The sequence below is a fragment of the Leopardus geoffroyi genome, chromosome A3 (assembly GCF_018350155.1).
Source record: "Leopardus geoffroyi isolate Oge1 chromosome A3, O.geoffroyi_Oge1_pat1.0, whole genome shotgun sequence".
Taxonomy (NCBI): Eukaryota; Metazoa; Chordata; class Mammalia; order Carnivora; family Felidae; genus Leopardus; species Leopardus geoffroyi.
In genome coordinates, this window is record NC_059336.1 from 82,852,544 (window position 1) to 82,870,930 (window position 18,387).

Below are 18,387 nucleotides of genomic sequence, written 5' to 3' on the forward strand. Positions count from 1 at the left end.
TTAGAAAAAGTTATGTATTTTTTTCCTGTATTAACCCTTGTGCGAACGTAACTTTTGTAGTCATTCCTATCAATAGGAATTTTTCCAAAACATAGTTTTGAATATATGACAAAAATAAGTACATTATTTTCAATAAGCTTCACTATCAACTTGTGTAGTATTTATCTCTCACAATGGTTTTCATAAAAGTTACCATGATGCTTTAGAAAATTGCACTTGAAGGGAATTTGGGGATGAAGATTAAATTGGAAAGAAGAAGAATTGTACTGAGCTTTAAGAGACATTCCTTGGTCTCAGAGTCTGTTTCTTCCCATCTCCTGGGATGGCACATAGTTAGACTAAGAGTCTCTCTCACAAGAGACATGTGTGAGAATACTCACTTTAGTGTCCAGATACTAGAAGTAAGCTGTAGAATAGCAAACAATAAAGAAGTGCTGGCTTCTAGACCATTCTGGTTGGGGAAGTTTCTAGTTTGGCTTCTCTGCTAATTTTTGAAATTTGCTGGCTTTGATTTTTTTCTGGTCTGGCTTTTTATTTAAAACTTCATGGTTTTCACACAGGTTTATTAACTGGAGTAGTGGTGGACTCTGGAGATGGTGTGACTCACATTTGTCCAGTGTATGAAGGCTTTTCTCTCCCTCACCTTACCAGGAGACTAGATATTGCAGGGAGGGATATTACCAGATACCTTATCAAGGTAAGCAAAAGAAGGTATTGTAGAAATTAGCTTTTGTAGTTTGTGTTTAGTGACTTAACACAATATTTGAATATATCATCTCAGGACCATAGCAGATCTTCTGTACCACTGGAGGAGTGACACATTTACCCCAGTATTCGTATAAAAATCCAAGTAAGATTTACACACATGCTCTCCGGTATAGTAATGAGAATAGAACACATCATTACATAATTATGTTTGCTATTCCCAGGGACTGGGCAATGAGGTATTTCAAAGATAGAAGAGACCTTAAAACCTCCTTGAACAATAGAGGTAGGCTTTTCTGCCATAAAACCTTTCTTTGACAGGTATATGTTAAAGCCATAACCCTGATTGGGTTGCCTTTTCTTGTCCTTCCCCAGAAAATACAGTGATCGCAAATTAATGATACTTGTTTAAAAACAGGGCCCCGTTGCACCAGACTTTAATATTTAGTAGTTTTCATGGAATTAACCCAGTTTTTAGTGTTTACTATATTAAAGTTTACTTCTGGGTATAATTAGTTATAAACATTGCAGGAGAAAGTGTATAAGGCAATTATTTGGAGGCATGTATATATATTTTTTTAATATTGGGAGAAAAAAGTCTAGTCTACTGTCTATATCAGAATTCTATTACTTAGAATATTCTCTCCAGGGCAGTGGCTCTCTGCCAAGGCTGATGCTGCCCCCCAGGGACACTTAGCAATGTCTGGAGACATGTTGTGGTTGTTAACAGCTGTGTGGGAATGCTACCAAACATCCTACGATGAGTGGGGCAGCCCTCCAAGAAAGAATTGTAAGGTCCACAATGTCATTGGTGCTGCTGTTGAGAAACTACTCTAGGGTGATATCTGTGTGATAAAATGGGTCGTATTAAGTGTTTACCTTGACATTGGGTTCTTTTCGTCTCATTTAGAGTAATAATGAGATTAAGTAAATGAGAATTATACTCTCATTCTAGGCCAGAATTCTGTCTGAGGACTTTCCAAGGGTTTTCTCACAAAGATTAGCTAATGGGACTTATTTTAAAAGTTTTTATATGCAAAGTCCAGTTTGTTTATGCTACATATTATGGTATAGGGTTTTTTCTGTCAGCTACTTGAATTCTTATCATTTATGTGATTCACAAATGCTCTTGCCCATCTAATACGTGTCAGATATAATACTAGAAGTTAGGGATAAAACTTTCTAAGACCTAGGGATATTTCATGAATATGGCATTGATTGAGCAAGTGGCAGATTGTGGGAGTACAGAACTAAAATAATATGTATTAATACGTAGAGTTTTGGGGTGCCTGGGTGGCTCAGTTGGTTGAGCATCCAGCTCGATTTCTGCGCAGGTCATCATCCCAGGGTTGTGGGGTTGAGCCCCATGTCAGGCTCTGTGCCGAGTGGAGCCTGCTTAAGATTCTTCCTCTCCCTCTCCCCTTCTCCCCTTTTCCCCTTCTCGTTCTTGCTCCCTCTCTAAAATAAAAACGTTGAAAACTTAAGACTTGATTATTTAACAAAACTGTCTGAACATTGGTACTCAAACAATAGTCTTTTTTTAAAACTAGCTTTTTTTTTTTTTAGCTCTCTTACCCATTTATTATTCATGAACTGTTAATAATTCTTTTACTCTTTGTGAAACAAATATATATCCTTTTATGGAAAGTAATATTTCCCATTTCTGAAATATTCAGTGAGTCCTAAGGATCCACTGTCCATTGCATTTGTTATTGACATGAGCTATTTAGTGGGCAGTGATCACTTTTCCAGAGTTGAACTCAATTCAGATTGTCAATTTACTGGGTTTTTTTTTTACCAGCTGCTTCTTTTGCGAGGATACGCCTTCAACCATTCTGCTGACTTTGAAACAGTTCGCATGATTAAAGAAAAATTGTGTTATGTTGGGTATAATATTGAGCAAGAGCAGAAGCTGGCCTTAGAAACCACAGTATTAGTTGAATCTTACACAGTAAGTATTTCCAGTGTATAAAATGTGTGGTTTTAAAATGGAACACCATGACTATTGGTGTATGCTTAAAGAGATTTTCTTTGAATCAGTATTTTTGTTTTGAGTTGTTATATATATATATATATATATGTGTGTGTGTGTGACCTTATAATGTCTTTCTGCAATAAGATCTTTGATTTAAGTTATTTTAGGATACCATGTAATGTGAAATAAGGCAAGAATCATAAATAGCCTTTCTACCTTAGGATATAAATTGATAAGAGATGTTATTTTGAGATTCTAATATCTGGAATAGCATTTTCAACATGCACTTTACAGAATGTTATTTCCCTGAGATGTTAAGTATTTTCACAAAAATTACAGTGGAGTATACATTGTCCAGTAAGTTTGGGAGTGTTTCGCTTTACTGAAGGACTTTTCAGAGCCTTTGATGTGCTAATTTGTGTGTGCCTGTGAGAATATAGCATACTGCGTGTTTCTCAACCTTATTAGACTACAGGATTCCAGCATTTCATGAGACTCAAACGTTCTACGAAGCATGCTTTGGGAAGTGCTCATCCTGTAATATTGCTCTAATAATTCACTAGGTGGCAGTGTTTTCCTGACTTTGTGTTTTCACAATGAGATCTTCAAAACACATGTTAACTTGAAAGTGTAACTAATAAGAATTAGAACCTAGTCATAGGTTACACCACGGGAGTTGGTCCTACCTGAGTTTTAAATGTGTTGTTCTCCTAAGTCTATTATATTCATCTGGGTATAAAGTACTTTCATATCTTGTCTTTGATCTAGTTATTACTAAAATAAAAGCAAGTAATAGGCAATAAAAGCAAGTACAGTATTCTTAAACTATTTGATTCATAAAAAAGATAAATAAAAATAAACTATTTGATTCATGTAAGCTCTACATATCACAAATATGTAAAAAATAGTCCTTTTAAAAATAATTATTAATTTTATAAATTATATTGTTTGATTTTTAAACAATACTGATCCAAATAATTGATAAGCAACTTAGTGATCTCACGATTTGCCCTAGGGATTCTTTTCTGAAGCTTTTTTGACAGTTCCTCTAGATGTATAATTTTTCATCTACCTGACTTGTTGGGAAGGAAGAAAGTGGCCTGAGACAAAGGATGAGGGAACTAGAAGTGTACATATGTTTTGTTAATTTCTCCCCTCCTTTGTCAAAGAATTTGAGGTGGGTTACAAAAACATCTACAGTTGACTCTTGAACAGCACAGGGGCTTGGGGCACCAACCCCCCTCCCCCCCATACAGTGTGTATAACTTTCGACTTCCCCAAAACTTTACTAATAGTCTGCTGTTGACCTTGCCAATAACATAAACAGTCGATTAACACTTATTTTGTATGTTATAGGTATTTTATACTGTATTCTTACGATAAAGTAAGCTAGAGAAAAGAAAATGTTATTAAAATCATAAGGAAGAGAAAATACATTTACAGTCCTGTACTGTATTTATCGAAAAAAATCCATGTGTCAGAGGACCCGTTCAGTTCATACTCATGTTGTTATAACAAACATGTTATACGTAATTCTTATTTGTCATTTGCACAACAAATAAAGCCAGTACACTGGTGAAACTGATAAGTAAGTGAAGAGGGAGAAAGGATGGGATAAGATTTGGTGCAAAAAGAGGAGAATCCTACAGTCTTAATAGTCAGTATCTAGAGGTAGGTAGTTCCCAGGCTGGGTGGCCCCACGCTGGCCAGCAGCCAGAGTACAGGAAGAAGCCCCTCTGGCAGAGAGGCTGGAAATGTGAGCTACAGAGGTTTTACCAATAAGTGTGCTGTGTAAAGTTTTTCCAGATATCTTAGGTGATTTCATGTGGTTCCTAAACTCACCTGATGGTTTTATTTTGTTAAGAGTAAATGTTTGAATCAGTATCCTTGAGGGTTTTTTGCTTTTGGGTTTTGTTTTGTTTGTTTAACTTGATACAATTTATTTAAAGACAGTTGTGGAAGTTTTGAAAAATGTGATTGCTTTTGCACATATCTGTAAACAGTTATAGCAAACATGGAGTAAATGTTTTAAAAGCTTGGTTTGTGGGACTTTGTCATACTGAAAAGTCATTTTTAGAATCTAAATACAATTACTGTATTATATTATAAATATACTGTGAGAAATGTTCATGTAAAACTAATTCTGGTATCTCCTATAGAAATGGGTCAAATGCCAGCCTGTACAAGCATGCTTAAAACTTAGGTCAATCCAATGAGTTGGAGGTGGTTTTAAGAGAGGGAGTTTTCAGAATGCTTGGGTGGCTCAGTTGGTTAAGCGTCAGACTTTAGCTCAGGTTGTGATCTCTGAAGCCTGCTTCAGATTCTGTGTGTGTCTGTCTCTCTGCCTTTCCCCCACTCACACTCTGCCTCTGTCTGTCTGTCTCTCTCTCTAAAAAAAATAAGTAGACATTAAGAGAGGGAGTTTTGGGGGGGCACCCGGCTGGTTCAGTCAGTGGAGTAATCTGTCTGCTAATGCTGAGGTCATGCGTTCATGCCACACATTGGGCATAGAGTTTACTAAAAAATAAAAATTTTAAAAATAAATAGAGGAAGTTTTTACTTAACATTTCTCATTTAGTTAAACATGATGTGACTTAAGAGTTTTCTATACAAGGTTATGTTGTAATGATGTCAGACCTGTTGTTTAAATCTTATTTGCTTAAATTAAAATTACGTTTATCCATTATTTAAAATTTAATGGGGGCTAGAGGGGAGCCTGACTGGCTCGGTAGGTAGAGCATGCAACTCTTAATCTCAGGGTTGTGAGTTCAAGCCCCATGTAGGTGTAGAGATTACTTAAAAATAAAATGTAAAAAAAAATGTTTTAAGGGTGCCTGCTCAGTCGTTTGAGCATCTGACTTCGGCTCAGGTCATGATCTCACAGTTGGTGAGCTTGAGTCCCGTGTCAGATGAGCTTGAGCCCCACTCCGGGCTCTGCACTCTCTCTCCTTCTCTCTCCCTCATAAACAAACAAATAAATAAAATAAAATTTATTAACAGGGTCTAGTAAATAGGACACAGAATTGCTTAATAAAAGTAGTCTAGGGGTGACTAGGTGGCTCAGTCAGTTGAGCGTTTAACTCTTGGTTTTGGCTCAGGCTGTGGTCTCATGGTTCATGGGATCCCATGGAACCTGCTTGGGATTCTCTCTCTCTCTCTCTCTCTCTCTCTCTCTCTCTCTCTCTCTCTGTCTCTCTCTCTGCCCCTCCCCCCTTAACCGTGCTCTCTCTCTCAAAAATAAATAAACTAAAAAACCACATTTTTTGGATTAAATGATTTGACAGAAATTTTACACATGATATATAAAGTGTTTTGATGGCAAAATAGTAAAGTTTTACGGTGTAATTATTTGGTGAAAGAAATTAACATTTTTAACTATATGTGTCTATTCCACATGGTAAAAATACCCATAAAATCACAGATGTGTTACAATAGAGAAGCAGCATTGACACCAGCAGTAATCCAAACGCAGTGGTTTATGAACATTTCCTTTTTATGCTTAGCTGCACACAGCAAAGGAACGTAATGCACTCGTGCCTTGGTGGTGGTTCCAAGAAATTCCTGCTGTGTTGGAGCATGGTGTGATGGCATGTTCTGCATTGAAAAGCAGAACAGCTATCTAAATATATTTTATTTTACCTTTTTTCTTTTTCAAGAATTTATTGTGAGAATAATATGTTGCTGGTAATGATTTTGGTTATAGAACAGATGTGTTTAATAGTGTTCTAGAGAACACTGGGAAATTTTTTAATAACGTTTTGCTGACTAATACCTGGTTATTCTTGGTTTCTAGCTCCCAGATGGCCGCATTATCAAAGTTGGGGGAGAGAGATTTGAAGCACCAGAAGCTTTATTTCAGCCTCACTTGATCAATGTTGAGGGCGTGGGTGTTGCTGAATTGCTTTTTAACACAATCCAGGCAGCTGACATTGATACCAGGTACATTATAAATGATGGCTTCCAAGTTATTTATCAGTAGATGGAATGTGTGTAGTTAAAATGGCCAAGTTGTCTATTAGCTCACTCATGTTTTTGAACAGGTAAGACAAAATAATTTTTTGAGGGTGGCACTGGGTGTTGAATATATATCATTATGTCTCAGAAACCACTTAAAATTTTCTTTTAATAATTTAAAACTTAAAGGGGCGCCTGGGTGGCTCAGTCGGTTAAGCAGCCGACTTCGGCTCAGGTCATGATCTTGCGGTCCGTGAGTTCGAGCCCTGCGTCGGGCTCTGTGCTGACAGCTCAGAGCCTGGAGCCTGTTTCAGATTCTGTGTCTCCCTCGCTCTGACCCTCCCCCGTTCATGCTCTGTCTCTCTCTGTCTCAAAACTAAATAAACATTAAAAAAAAATTTTTTTTTAATAAAAAAAAATAATTTAAAACTTAAGGAAAACTTTCAGGAATAATACAGATAACTCATGTATACTCTTTTTTCAGTTTTGCATTCTACTAAGTTTAACATTCTGCATGTTCTTTCTGTCATTCTCTCTTTTTTCTTGAGCCATTTGAGAGTATGTTGAATGTATAAGTCCTCTCTACTCCTTAATATTCTCTTTTTATTTCCTGAGAACAGAGGTATTCTCTTCTATAGCCACAGTGCAGTTATTGAGCTCAGGAGATTGATAACAGATACACTGTCATGTGCCATCCATTTGTCACTTTCATCTACTGTCCCAATAATGCCCTTTATATAGTTTTTCTTTTCCCCAGGAGATTATCAAGTTGAGGATCACACAGGGTATGTAGTTGTCATGTCTCTTGGGCACAGTTCTTCAGTCTTTCATGATATTGACATCTTTTTAGAGTACAGGCCAATTATTTTAGAAAACTTTTCTCAACTTGAGTTTGAATTTTTTCTCATGAATAGATTCAGGTTATGCATTTGGGACTAGAATACTACTTAAGTGATGAGTCCTTCTCAGGGTGCCACATGCAGGTATAAGATCTGTTGTTTCCTTATTGGTGATGTTAGTATTAAGCTCTTAATGAAGTTTCCTGTTTAGTTTTTGTAGTTTTTCTTTCTTAGTTTCTAAGTAATTTGTGGGAAAATACTTTGAGACTGTCTTGATCTCGTGTTCCTCATTAAACTCTGCCCCCCACCCCTTTTAGCACCTATTGATGCTAAAATGCCTAAATGCATTTTTGTTGTGGTTGCAAAAAGGTGATTTCCTAATTCTGTCATTCCTTTTATATGTATTAGTTGACATTCTAGCAAAAGGAAGCGCTTTTCCTTGTTTTATTTGTTATCAGTGTGGACTCATGATTTTGTACAGTGGATTATAATTCATTACCATTTTTATTTATTTTAATGCTCAAATTGTTCCTGATTTGGCCAGAGCCCCTTCAAACAGGGTCTTGCGTCCTTTGATGTGCTGTTATCTTTTTAAGCACATTGTGTTTTGTGGCACAGGATATTCCTGGCCTTTCTTTAATTTTGTAGGTGAAGCATTACCATATAGTTAAAACTATACAAAAAGTATTCTTTGAAGTATTATTACTCTCCCTGCCCCTTGTTCTCCACCCTAGTCCCCCTCCCTCTTATAGGTAAATGGTCTCATTAGTTTCAGGTTTATCCTTTCTATGTTTATTTTTTCTTACACAAAAGGGAGCATAGTAAAAATGCTTTTTTGCCCTTCTTTCACTTAGTATGTCCTAAACAATCCTGTACCACTTCCTAGGGATCGTCTTCCTTTTTCTAGTGGATACATATCCGTTTATTCCGTGAATCTTGGTTATTTAGGTAGATTCCAGTATTTGTGCAAATAATACTGCAATTAATAACCTTGTGTACGCTTTATTTTTGTATTGTTGGGCATGAACATTCTGAAAAAATTTCTAGAGGGGGAGTTGTTGGGCCAAAAGGTAAATAAATGCATGTAGTTTTGTTACTGCTCAGTTCCTCACTGTGCGGGTTGTACCTTTCTCCTTCCCACCAGCAACAGGTGAGGGCACCTGTGTCCCCACAGCTTGTTCACAGTGTGGTGACTTTTTAACTTTTATGCCAGTCTGGTGAGTGTAAATGATACCTCAGTGTAGTTTTAATTTGTATTTTCCTTAAGAGTGGAGTTGAGCATGTTTTTCTTTGTTTAGGACTGTTGTTATTGTTCATGGCTTTTGCTTATTCGTGTATGGAATTTTTGTAATATTTTCTCCTCACGTTTTAAAAGTTCTTTTGCTGTTATAGCTAGTTCTGTGATCTATTGCAGATACCTCTCCTAATTTTCCATTTGTCTCTTGCTTATGGTGTTTTTGGCTATGCAGATATTTGTTTTTGCATAGTTATTAAATAAATTCATATCTTATATTGCATCTAGAATTGATTTGAGTCATATTTGGAAAGCCCTCCTATATAGCTAGGTTATAGAGGAATTCACTCAGAAGCATTTTGTAAAGCAGGTGTTTGCTTACTTGTCTTTTTAACTCTGCATTAAATAACCACCAAACTAATTTTTGTGGGATGGCTGAGGAGCAGGATAATAAAGGAAATTAATAAAAATCGCAGTTGGCTTATAACAAGCTATAAATTTGATGGAAGATGATCACAAATCTAGACTTGGAGTAGGGAGTAAATTCTCTTAGTAGGGATTAGGTAGACGCTTTTGTCCCTTGATTTAATGATCACTGATAGTAAAATTGCATTTAAAAGTGCATGCCTCTCAGTGGTGATTCAGGCGTTGGCATGCCTGAAGCCCTGGACTCAGGTTCGGTACCCTTTCGACAGAGCTGGCATTAGGAAGTGGCACAACTCAGCTGTTGTGTGTTCTGCATTTTGAAAGTGGTCATGTAAACACTAGTGGGTACATGTCACCTCAACTGCTTGGCATAGGCTACGTTCACGTGAATACTTCTGCAGGTAGATAGAAAATACCACTCTTCTAGAAGCTGGGGTTAACAAATTGAGAATTTCTTCCACTGAGAACCTAGAAGCCAGTTTGAATGAGGCCAAAATAAATGTGACTCATCTCCTGAACTAACTTTACAATGAAAAGAGTTCCTCAGACCCTCATTCAGTTAAATCACTTTTAGTACATAGCAGTTATTTTAGATTTGATTATCGGTATAAGAGCAGCATATTCAAGGAAGAGAGGACTGCTATATGAAGCAAAACACATCAGTCTAACCAAAAATAACAGCGGACAGTCTCAAGGCAAAGAAACAAAAGGGAAAACTACAAAAGGCAAATGTAAACATTGAAAAGCAAGAACTGAAATCATAGTAGAAAATGGTTAATTATAGTAAACAACCACATCACACAGTGGCTCCAGGGAAGCACTGTGATAACACAGTCCAAATATGAAAGTTTGTAATGTGAACTATGGTCGTTATTAAATGGTTCGGTTACATTTGCAGGAACCTGTGTCAAGTGCTTTAGAAGTATTCTCATTAAAATTATAATTATTTGACATGTAGAGAGGGTTTGTTATAACAGTATTAATAGCAAACATTCAGCCCTGTGATTTCCATGTTGGATTTTATTTAATTCTCCCAGCAGTCCCCTGAAGCTGACAGACAAAAAGGAGCTCTGAGAGACTATTTTCCCCATCTGAAACCCCAAATGAATACCTTTTGTGTCCTTCTAGATCTGAATTCTATAAGCACATTGTGCTTTCTGGAGGTTCTACTATGTACCCTGGACTGCCGTCGCGGTTGGAACGAGAACTTAAACAGCTTTACTTAGAACGAGTTTTAAAGGGAGATGTGGAAAAACTTTCTGTAAGTATCAATCAATAATCCAGCCGTTAACATACTTTTAAAACCCTGTAAAGTAGCTTGTGAATCTTGACAACCACCAGAGGGAGCATGAAGTCTTCCTAAACTAATTATTAATACAGTCACTTGCAGCCTTGAAGAGATAAGAGGAAGTGAATGGTTCGAGGTAAACTCTCTTTCAGAATGCTTGTGCTACCTGGTCACCTCACCTACCTGGTCACCTCTGAGTCAGTGGCTGGAAGCAGTGAGATCCAGGGCCAAATGTTCTGATTCATCTGTAACAGCCTGGAGTCAGGGTGCCTCTAAATGCACGGGAAGAGCCTGCCTTATAGGAGTCCCCCCTTTTCTGCGGGGGATACGTCTGAAGGCCCCCAGTGGATGCCTAAAACCGCAGATAGTACTGGATCCCACGTATACGATTTTTTCCTATACGTGAATGCCTGTGATAAAGTTTACTTTCTAAATTAGGCACAGTAAAAAACGACGATAATAAAATAGGACAGTTATAACAATATACTGGGATAAAAGTTATAGGAATGTGGTCTCTCTCTCAAAATATCTTCCTGTACTATACTCACTCTTCTGTGATGATGTGAGATGACAAATTGCCTGCGTGAGGAGATCAAGCGAGGTGTTCTACGTAGGCCTTGTGAATGTAGTGATACGTCAGAGAGAGGATCATCTGCTTCCAGATCATGGGTAGCAAACCACAGAAGACAAAACCGCAGATAAGAGGGGACTGCTGTACTATGGAGAGAGAAATGCCTCTTTGGGGGTTTTGAGTTTGTTTATTTTTTTACCTTTTTGGATATGTAACTAGCCTTCAGTGCTACCCTTGGACTGTCTCATTTCTGATTCTAGGCTATTTTTCTGGCTGTTTCTTGCATATGTCTTATCTCCCTAATCAGATTGTAAAACACCATGTGTCAAATATTTTGTCTCCCCAGCTATCCTGGCTCTTGAAACAGACTTAAATTGGTAGTTGTTGATGTGTAGAATAGAAAGAGATTTTTAAACTAGTATGTAATAGTCGATGGTTATTTGGGATTGATTTTTCTTCTACAAACACTGGAGTGTGTGAAGTACAGTACGTATACTCTGCATTCAGCCAGAAGTCATTCAGTTCTAAGTTCTCCTCTTTGTCCCAACAACTTTGATTGGCTGTTAGATAATGAGATTACATATTACAGAGGACTTGTGTTTTGGAGATACTAATGTCACATCTGTGACTCGAATTGTGGAAATTAAATTGAGTACGGACTCACATACATTAAACAAATTAAAAGACTCAAAAGGAGCCATGTTGTCTAAGTACTCCGCTTATTTGTCTGATTTTATTGAGTTATACATACAATTTAAAATTAGCCTCAGGTGATTATTTCCTTATTCAGCAAAAATTTCTTGACATCCTTCTGGGTGTTAAACACTTGTCTTAGGTGCTAGAACAATCAAAACACTGGTAAATAGAAACAAAATCACTGCTTTTATTCTGTGAATAATACTTCAATAGTAATAAGCACTGTGAAGAAAACTAAAGTGAGGTCAGGGGATAGTAAGTGGTAGCGATTGGGGAGATGGCTTGATCGTTCGTGTTGTGTGGTCAGGGAAAGACTCTGATGAGATCAGTTCTGAGCAGAGAATGGAGTGAACGGGTGAGCCACGTGACTATCTGGGGGAAGAATCTTCTAGGCAGGAATACCAAGTGCCAAAGCCCTGGGTTGTCAGGATGTAGGTCTTTTTCAGACACAGTAAAGGATTTAGCTTTAGTCCTAATGAAATAGAAAGCCTTGGGAGGGTTTTGAGCAGAGAAGTGATAAGATCTGACCTCTTTTTTTTTGTTTTGTTTTTAATTGTTATTTATTTTTGAGAGAGAGGGATAAAGTGCAAGTGGGAGAGGGGCAGAGAGAGAGGAAGACACAGAATCCGAAGCAGGTTCCAGGCTCTGAGTTGTCAGCACAGAGCCTGATGTGGGGCTTGAACTCAGCAGACCACAAGATCATGACCTGAGCTGAAGTCAGATGCTTAACCGACTCAGCCACCCAGGTGCCCCGGATCTGACTTGTTTTTAAAGAATCACAAAGCCTGGGTTTGCCTGGGTGGCTCACTCAGTCGGTTAAGTGACTCTTGATAGCTCAGGTCTGATCTCAGGCTCGTGAGTTCAAGTTGTTTTTTTGTTTTTAAAAAAGAATCACTAAGTCTGGTGTGAATAGATTGTTGGGGGAGGGAGGAAGAAAGAAGGATGTAAAAGGATGCGTTCGCAGGCTCAGAGGGAGGAGACAGGAGACGGAGGTTTATGAAATGGAGGAGGAGGTGTGAAATGGTTGTGTTGGAGAGAAGAGAGAAGAGACATGTAATGGGGTTGCCGTGCTGCACTGAGGGGCTCAAGTAAGGTAAGCGATGCAGTCAAACCAGCACTTTTGAGTTTCTCACCTGTTGTGTTCAGTTCCTTGAGGGCAGCTACAAAGTAGAGAGTTGAACACCCAAGTCAGTGTTTTGAGAGGCAGAGGACAAAGTCACTAAGGATAACACCAGGAAATGGTGGTGAGAGCGTACCCCCATGCACAGGAGGAGCAGGGATGAGAGGAAGAAACCTGGGGGTCCTGTAGGTGACTTGGCAAGGAGGAGTGGTGGATGGAATGGTCTGATAGAATGAGCTCCAACTTTGGAGTTGTAGGGAGGAGGGAGAGAGGCGCAGCAGTGAAGAGCAACAGTTGATCAGAACCTCCAAGGTTAGGAAGGTGGTGATGTGAGGAAACCAGCAGCCAGTTGAGAGAGCTGCAGGGGCAGCAGGGTCTTGAGGGGGCCATTATTTTTTTAGTTTACATCCAAGTTAGTTAGCATATAGTGCAACAGTGATTTCAGGAGCAGATTCCTTAGTACCCCTTACCCATTTAGCCCATCCCCCCTCCCACAACCCCTCCAGTAACCGTCTGTTTGTTCTCCATATTTAAGAGTCTCTTATGTTTTGTCCCCCTCCCTGTTTTTATATTATTTTTGCTTCCCTTCCCTTATGTTCAGCTGTTTTGTATCTTAAAGTCCTCGTATGAGTGAAGTCGTATGATATTTGTCTTTCTCTGACTAATTTCACTTCTGTCTGTTTTTATAAATAAAGTTTTATTGGAACACAGCCAGCCCCCCCCTTTTTTTTTTATGTAAGTAAACTGGTGTTTTTATGTGTCCTATACTATCAGATCTCACAGTTCCATTTATGTGACGTGAAGACAACTTAACATGACATAGTTTACTTGGAGTCTTGCAGGATTTGTGGCACAGTAAATTAAACCATGGCATTTTTGGCATTTTGAGGTTTCTCTTTGAAGTGTGGACTGATCACACAGATTGAGGTGTATTTTTATTAGGCAGTCAATAGTGGCTAAAGATTATAAAACTTTTCCCACTTATCTTTAATTTTGGTTACTGTTTTGATTTTTTCCAGCATCCCCAAGGTTTATTTGACTATACTTGGTCTTGTTTATTTTGAGAACATTTCATTTCAATTTGAAGCAATAGAAAGTGAGCTTTGCTTATAAGAAAAGAATTTCAGTCTTACTCTTACATGGGACTGCAATCAGAGGCGTTAGACCTTGAAGAAACCATAGAAGTCCTCTTACCCAAACTCTTGACTTGACATCTGGCTAAATGATTTGCTCATGTGGTCATCACCAGTTGATGGGAAAACCTGCCACAATCAGGACTGTGGTACTTGGGCTCTGTCAGTAGGCTGATCGTGGAATTTGTTGTCCAAATGAAGACACTTCTGAGAGTGACAGAGGGCGTTGTTAATAGTGATGCGGCAACAAGTGTAAATCAGGACTGCTCTAAGCACTCTGGGATGGATGTGTGATCTCCTAGTTGTGAGCTTTTGGCAGATTACAAAAAATATCTCTGTACCTCAGATACCAAATCGCACCGTCCTGCTTACCTCACAGGACTGTTGTGATAATTCAACAGGACAATGTATGAACAGTCATTTTCATGAAGCAGAAAGCATTATGCACGAGTGACACTTTGTGATCCCCTCTTTCTCCTTTAGAAATTTAAGATCCGTATCGAAGATCCACCGCGCAGAAAGCACATGGTGTTCCTGGGTGGTGCAGTTCTGGCAGATATCATGAAAGACAAAGACAACTTCTGGATGACCCGACAAGAATACCAAGAAAAGGGTGTCCGTGTGCTGGAGAAACTTGGTGTGACTGTTCGATAAACTCACTCCAGAGCTTGCTCGCATCGCACCCCTAATGCTTTCTTTTTTCCTTTTTGCCAATCTTTGAACTCATTCAACTCCAGGACGTGGAAGAGTCCTCTCTGTGCCCTTTGACTGGAAAGGTCAGGTTTTATTCTGGTGTCTTGGGGGAAGCTTTGTTAAATTTTTGTTAAAGTGGGTAAATCTGTTTAATTCAGCCACTTCCCTACAAACACAACGAGAGGGCAAAGGGTCCCCCTGTCTGCTGCTTTGTTTCTTCTAAGTAGGCATTTAGATCATTCCTGTCGGCTTCCTATTTTCACTTTACTGCTCTAATGCTGCTAGTTTTAGTCTTTAGCACACTAGGTGGTATGCCTTTATTAGCATAAGAAAAAAACTTTAACAGGAGCTTTTACATATTATTGGGGTGGGGGTGGTAAGGGATGGGTGGGCAGCTGCTGAACCCTTTATGGCATTTCCTCTGTAGTGTGGTGCTTTCAACAGTTACTGCACAGTTTAAGTACCTTAAAGCTTCTGGAATTAACATTGTAGGGAAATGTTAGGCTCAGAATTAAAGTGTTTGGGATGGGATTTTGCGTGGGGGGAAGGGGTGGTCTTTGGACTTTTTAATTTTCGAGCTTTTCTGCTCTGAGGTATGTAAGATGAAATTTATTTCCAGTCCTTTGATTTGGCAGGTTTTCTTCGACTTTTGGTCTGCCTGGAACTGTTTCCATTTGATGTAAAGAGCAAGTGTAATACTCCATTACCATGTGGCTTAGCGATTTTTTTTTAATTTTTATTTTTTAAATCAACCATGTTAGCTGGGAATAGACTCCCTAGAATCTATCAGTGGACAATTGACGATTTAAAAATGCTTTTGGAAATTCCAAGTACAGATTAGAAAAGTGCTTAAGAATGCTTCTTTCTATACCAGAAGCATTAAGGTACTCCAGTGCCAAGTGCCATTCTTACAGTTACTCTTTTACATAACTGACCAGTGCTGATTTAATAAGAAGAAGTAGACACGTATAAATAATTACTGGCGGTAGGTTACAATTTTGGGGGTAAAAATAACATTGAAACATGGGACTTGTTGCCAGTTGGGTAATTTTCATTAGTCTTTTCATTATTTTAATTTGCAATCTGGAAGTGGAGTATAACTTGACTACTTAAAATGTTGTTGGCAAAAAAAAAAAAAAAATCAAGATTGAAATTTGTATTCGTGCTGAAAAAGTAATCATAACTAGTAAGTCTCAGTCGTCTTATGCCTGAAAGAAGAATTGTTGGTATTTTGTAAGTGGTGGCAGACTTTTCTGTGTCAGAAAATCATATTTATGAATCTGTTGGTACTGCTTTGTATCTGAAAAAAAATATCAGATGGTACTCAGATTTGAATTCTTTCTAAATTTGAAAAATAAAGTAATAAGAAACTCTATCATGCTAAGTACAAAATGCAGATTCTGGGGGAAAAATGTTTTCCTTCATTTCAAAACATTCTTTACTAATAATGGCTTTGAAAGAGGAAGCTTAGTTTTTAGGTGACTACATTTGGAAAAATTATTGGCTTTAAGACCTTTTTTGTGAAAAAACTTAAAAGTCAGTTTACATGAAATAAGCAGCAAAAGAAGGTTAGTTTTAATAATGCAGCTTCTGTTCATATTAAGTATTTTTTGTCTGTTTTACCTCACTTTGAACAAGTAAAAGAAGTTAACCTGCATGCTGGACATGCCTCTCAGTACACGTGAATAGCCTAGGAATAAAGTGTACTAGATTTTAGGGACATGGGTGTCAGTCATTTTGGAATTCTCAAGTGTTCCTAAATCATGTTCTAACTCCCCCTAGCCTTTTGAGTCCTGGACTTGTTAAAGGACACACATGTAGGACCAGTACCTACCAGCTGTTCATTTCAGGTAAATTGGATGAACTCTTGGCCTTTGGTCATGATTTTAATATATGGGGGTAGAAAACAACAAGGACAAGGATGGACTCTTACAACAATTGAGAGAGCGTTTATCATTTGCCCCTTGAGTGTAGAATTTGGTTTTAATTTCAGTATTCTGCTAGCAAACAGGACAGTTAAAATGGTGTATTTATATATATAGTATAATTTTAAAATTCCATTTTCTAATTTTCCTATTCCAAGGCAAAATAATGTATTTTAGTTATTTGGGGGGGGTAGTTGAAATATTAGGTTTAACTGGAGTTGTCAGGTGGGAGTCCCTCAAACTAACATATTTTCTGTTTTAAAAGAGATCTGATTTTTTAGCTCTTGAGAGCCATTGTCACTTAAATTTCCAATAATGATTAAAATTTCTTTTTAAATTGAATTGCCAATGCCTTGACCTTTGAGAAGGGTTTCTTAGAAATAAGTCCTACATTTAAACTTCTTTCTTTAAAACATGGTATTGGATGTTGACTTTTACACAGTTCTGAGCACTGTTAACAATATCTGGAAAGTGTTTTGCGAGATCAATGGAGAGTTAAACATTCTACATTTAACGTGAATACACTTCTTTTTGATTCAGAAAATAAAATCAGATTTTTGAAAGTAAATTTGAATTTTATCTTGGTTTTGCCTGTTAACACTTTTCTCTTTAGTTTAATTTTTGTATTTTTATTCATGTTTTCATTTTTGCTAATGCAAGATGGATTGACAATTCCATGCTAGTTGTTAGGCCAAGTTCCGTTCAATGTTGTGTTTTTATTTGGCCAAAAAACGTCTTTATCTTTGGTGTGATTTTATTTTATTTTATTTTTTTTATTTTTATTTTTTTTTAAATTTTTTTTTTCAACGTTTATTCATTTTTGGGACAGAGACAGAGCATGAATGGGGGAGGGGCAGAGAGAGAGGGAGACACAGAATCGGAAACAGGCTCCAGGCTCTGAGCCATCAGCCCAGAGCCTGACGCGGGGCTCGAACTCCCGGACCGCGAGATCGTGACCTGGCTGAAGTCGGACGCCTAACCGACTACGCCACCCAGGCGCCCCTCTTTGGTGTGATTTTAAATAAGGAAAGGAAAAAACTAGCAGTAAGAGCAAATTACAGGTACAGCTGTATTAGAGGGTCCCCCCTCCCTCCGCAAGCAAACTGTTTTGTTTCCTGAAAGACTTAAGGTGGCTTTTGCAGTATTAGGAAAGCTAGACAGATATATATGTAACTTGACCCTTTTCAAAGACCTTTTAGCTCATTTGCAGACTTTTGGCATATTATTTTTAACACAACTGAAGGGTGAACTTTTTAAAAATTCACCTTCCTTTACTTTCATACTTGCCTTTGAGGATAGGGGCTGAGGAGTAGCTGATAGAATTTTTGTTTATCCTTCTTCATGAACTTGTACGCCTGGATTTCACTGCTCCCTTCATGGCCACGTTCCCCCAGGACTTCCTGAGGTCTGCCTCTGGTGTCTTACCAAGCTCTTAGTTGCCAGAATAATGTGACAGCCGTCCCCGTGTGTTACAGAGGAAGAAGTTACTGGGCACTGCTCCTTGGTCTCCTTGGTGATAGAATGAGTGTTTTAATGCTCTTCGTTTGTTTTTCTTCGCCCATAAACTTTGACCACTGTATAATTACGTGTGGAACTGCACTAACTTTAGAACCATTAGTAAGGGCACCCAACGACAGTGAACCAGAAGCTCAAGGAATTATTTTAGCTCAATATTTAACACGTAATCTAATCTTGGACTAATTGACCAACTACCCACAATACCCGGAGTATTTGTAGGCTCACTTTTTTCCTCCAGCTCAAATTGACCTATTAAAAGCTTGAATACCTTGTAAAGGCCAAATTGCTGACTTTAACCACTATATTGTAA

General features: G+C 38.1%; 1 protein-coding gene across 2 annotated transcripts in view; it reads left to right on the forward strand.

Annotated features, from left to right (window-relative positions):
- The window catches only part of ACTR2 (actin related protein 2), a 38,220-nt gene extending 21,093 nt beyond the window's left edge, over positions 1 to 17,127 (forward strand). For both annotated transcript variants that reach the window (XM_045446259.1, XM_045446258.1), the window contains 5 exons: positions 561 to 697; positions 2,507 to 2,656; positions 6,474 to 6,619; positions 10,262 to 10,394; positions 14,425 to 17,127. In XM_045446259.1, the coding sequence (XP_045302215.1) occupies positions 561 to 697; positions 2,507 to 2,656; positions 6,474 to 6,619; positions 10,262 to 10,394; positions 14,425 to 14,595 (737 nt within the window). In that variant the 3' untranslated portion in view covers positions 14,596 to 17,127. The remainder of the gene's footprint in view (positions 1 to 560; positions 698 to 2,506; positions 2,657 to 6,473; positions 6,620 to 10,261; positions 10,395 to 14,424) is intronic.
- The last annotated feature ends 1,260 nt before the right edge of the window (positions 17,128 to 18,387 follow it).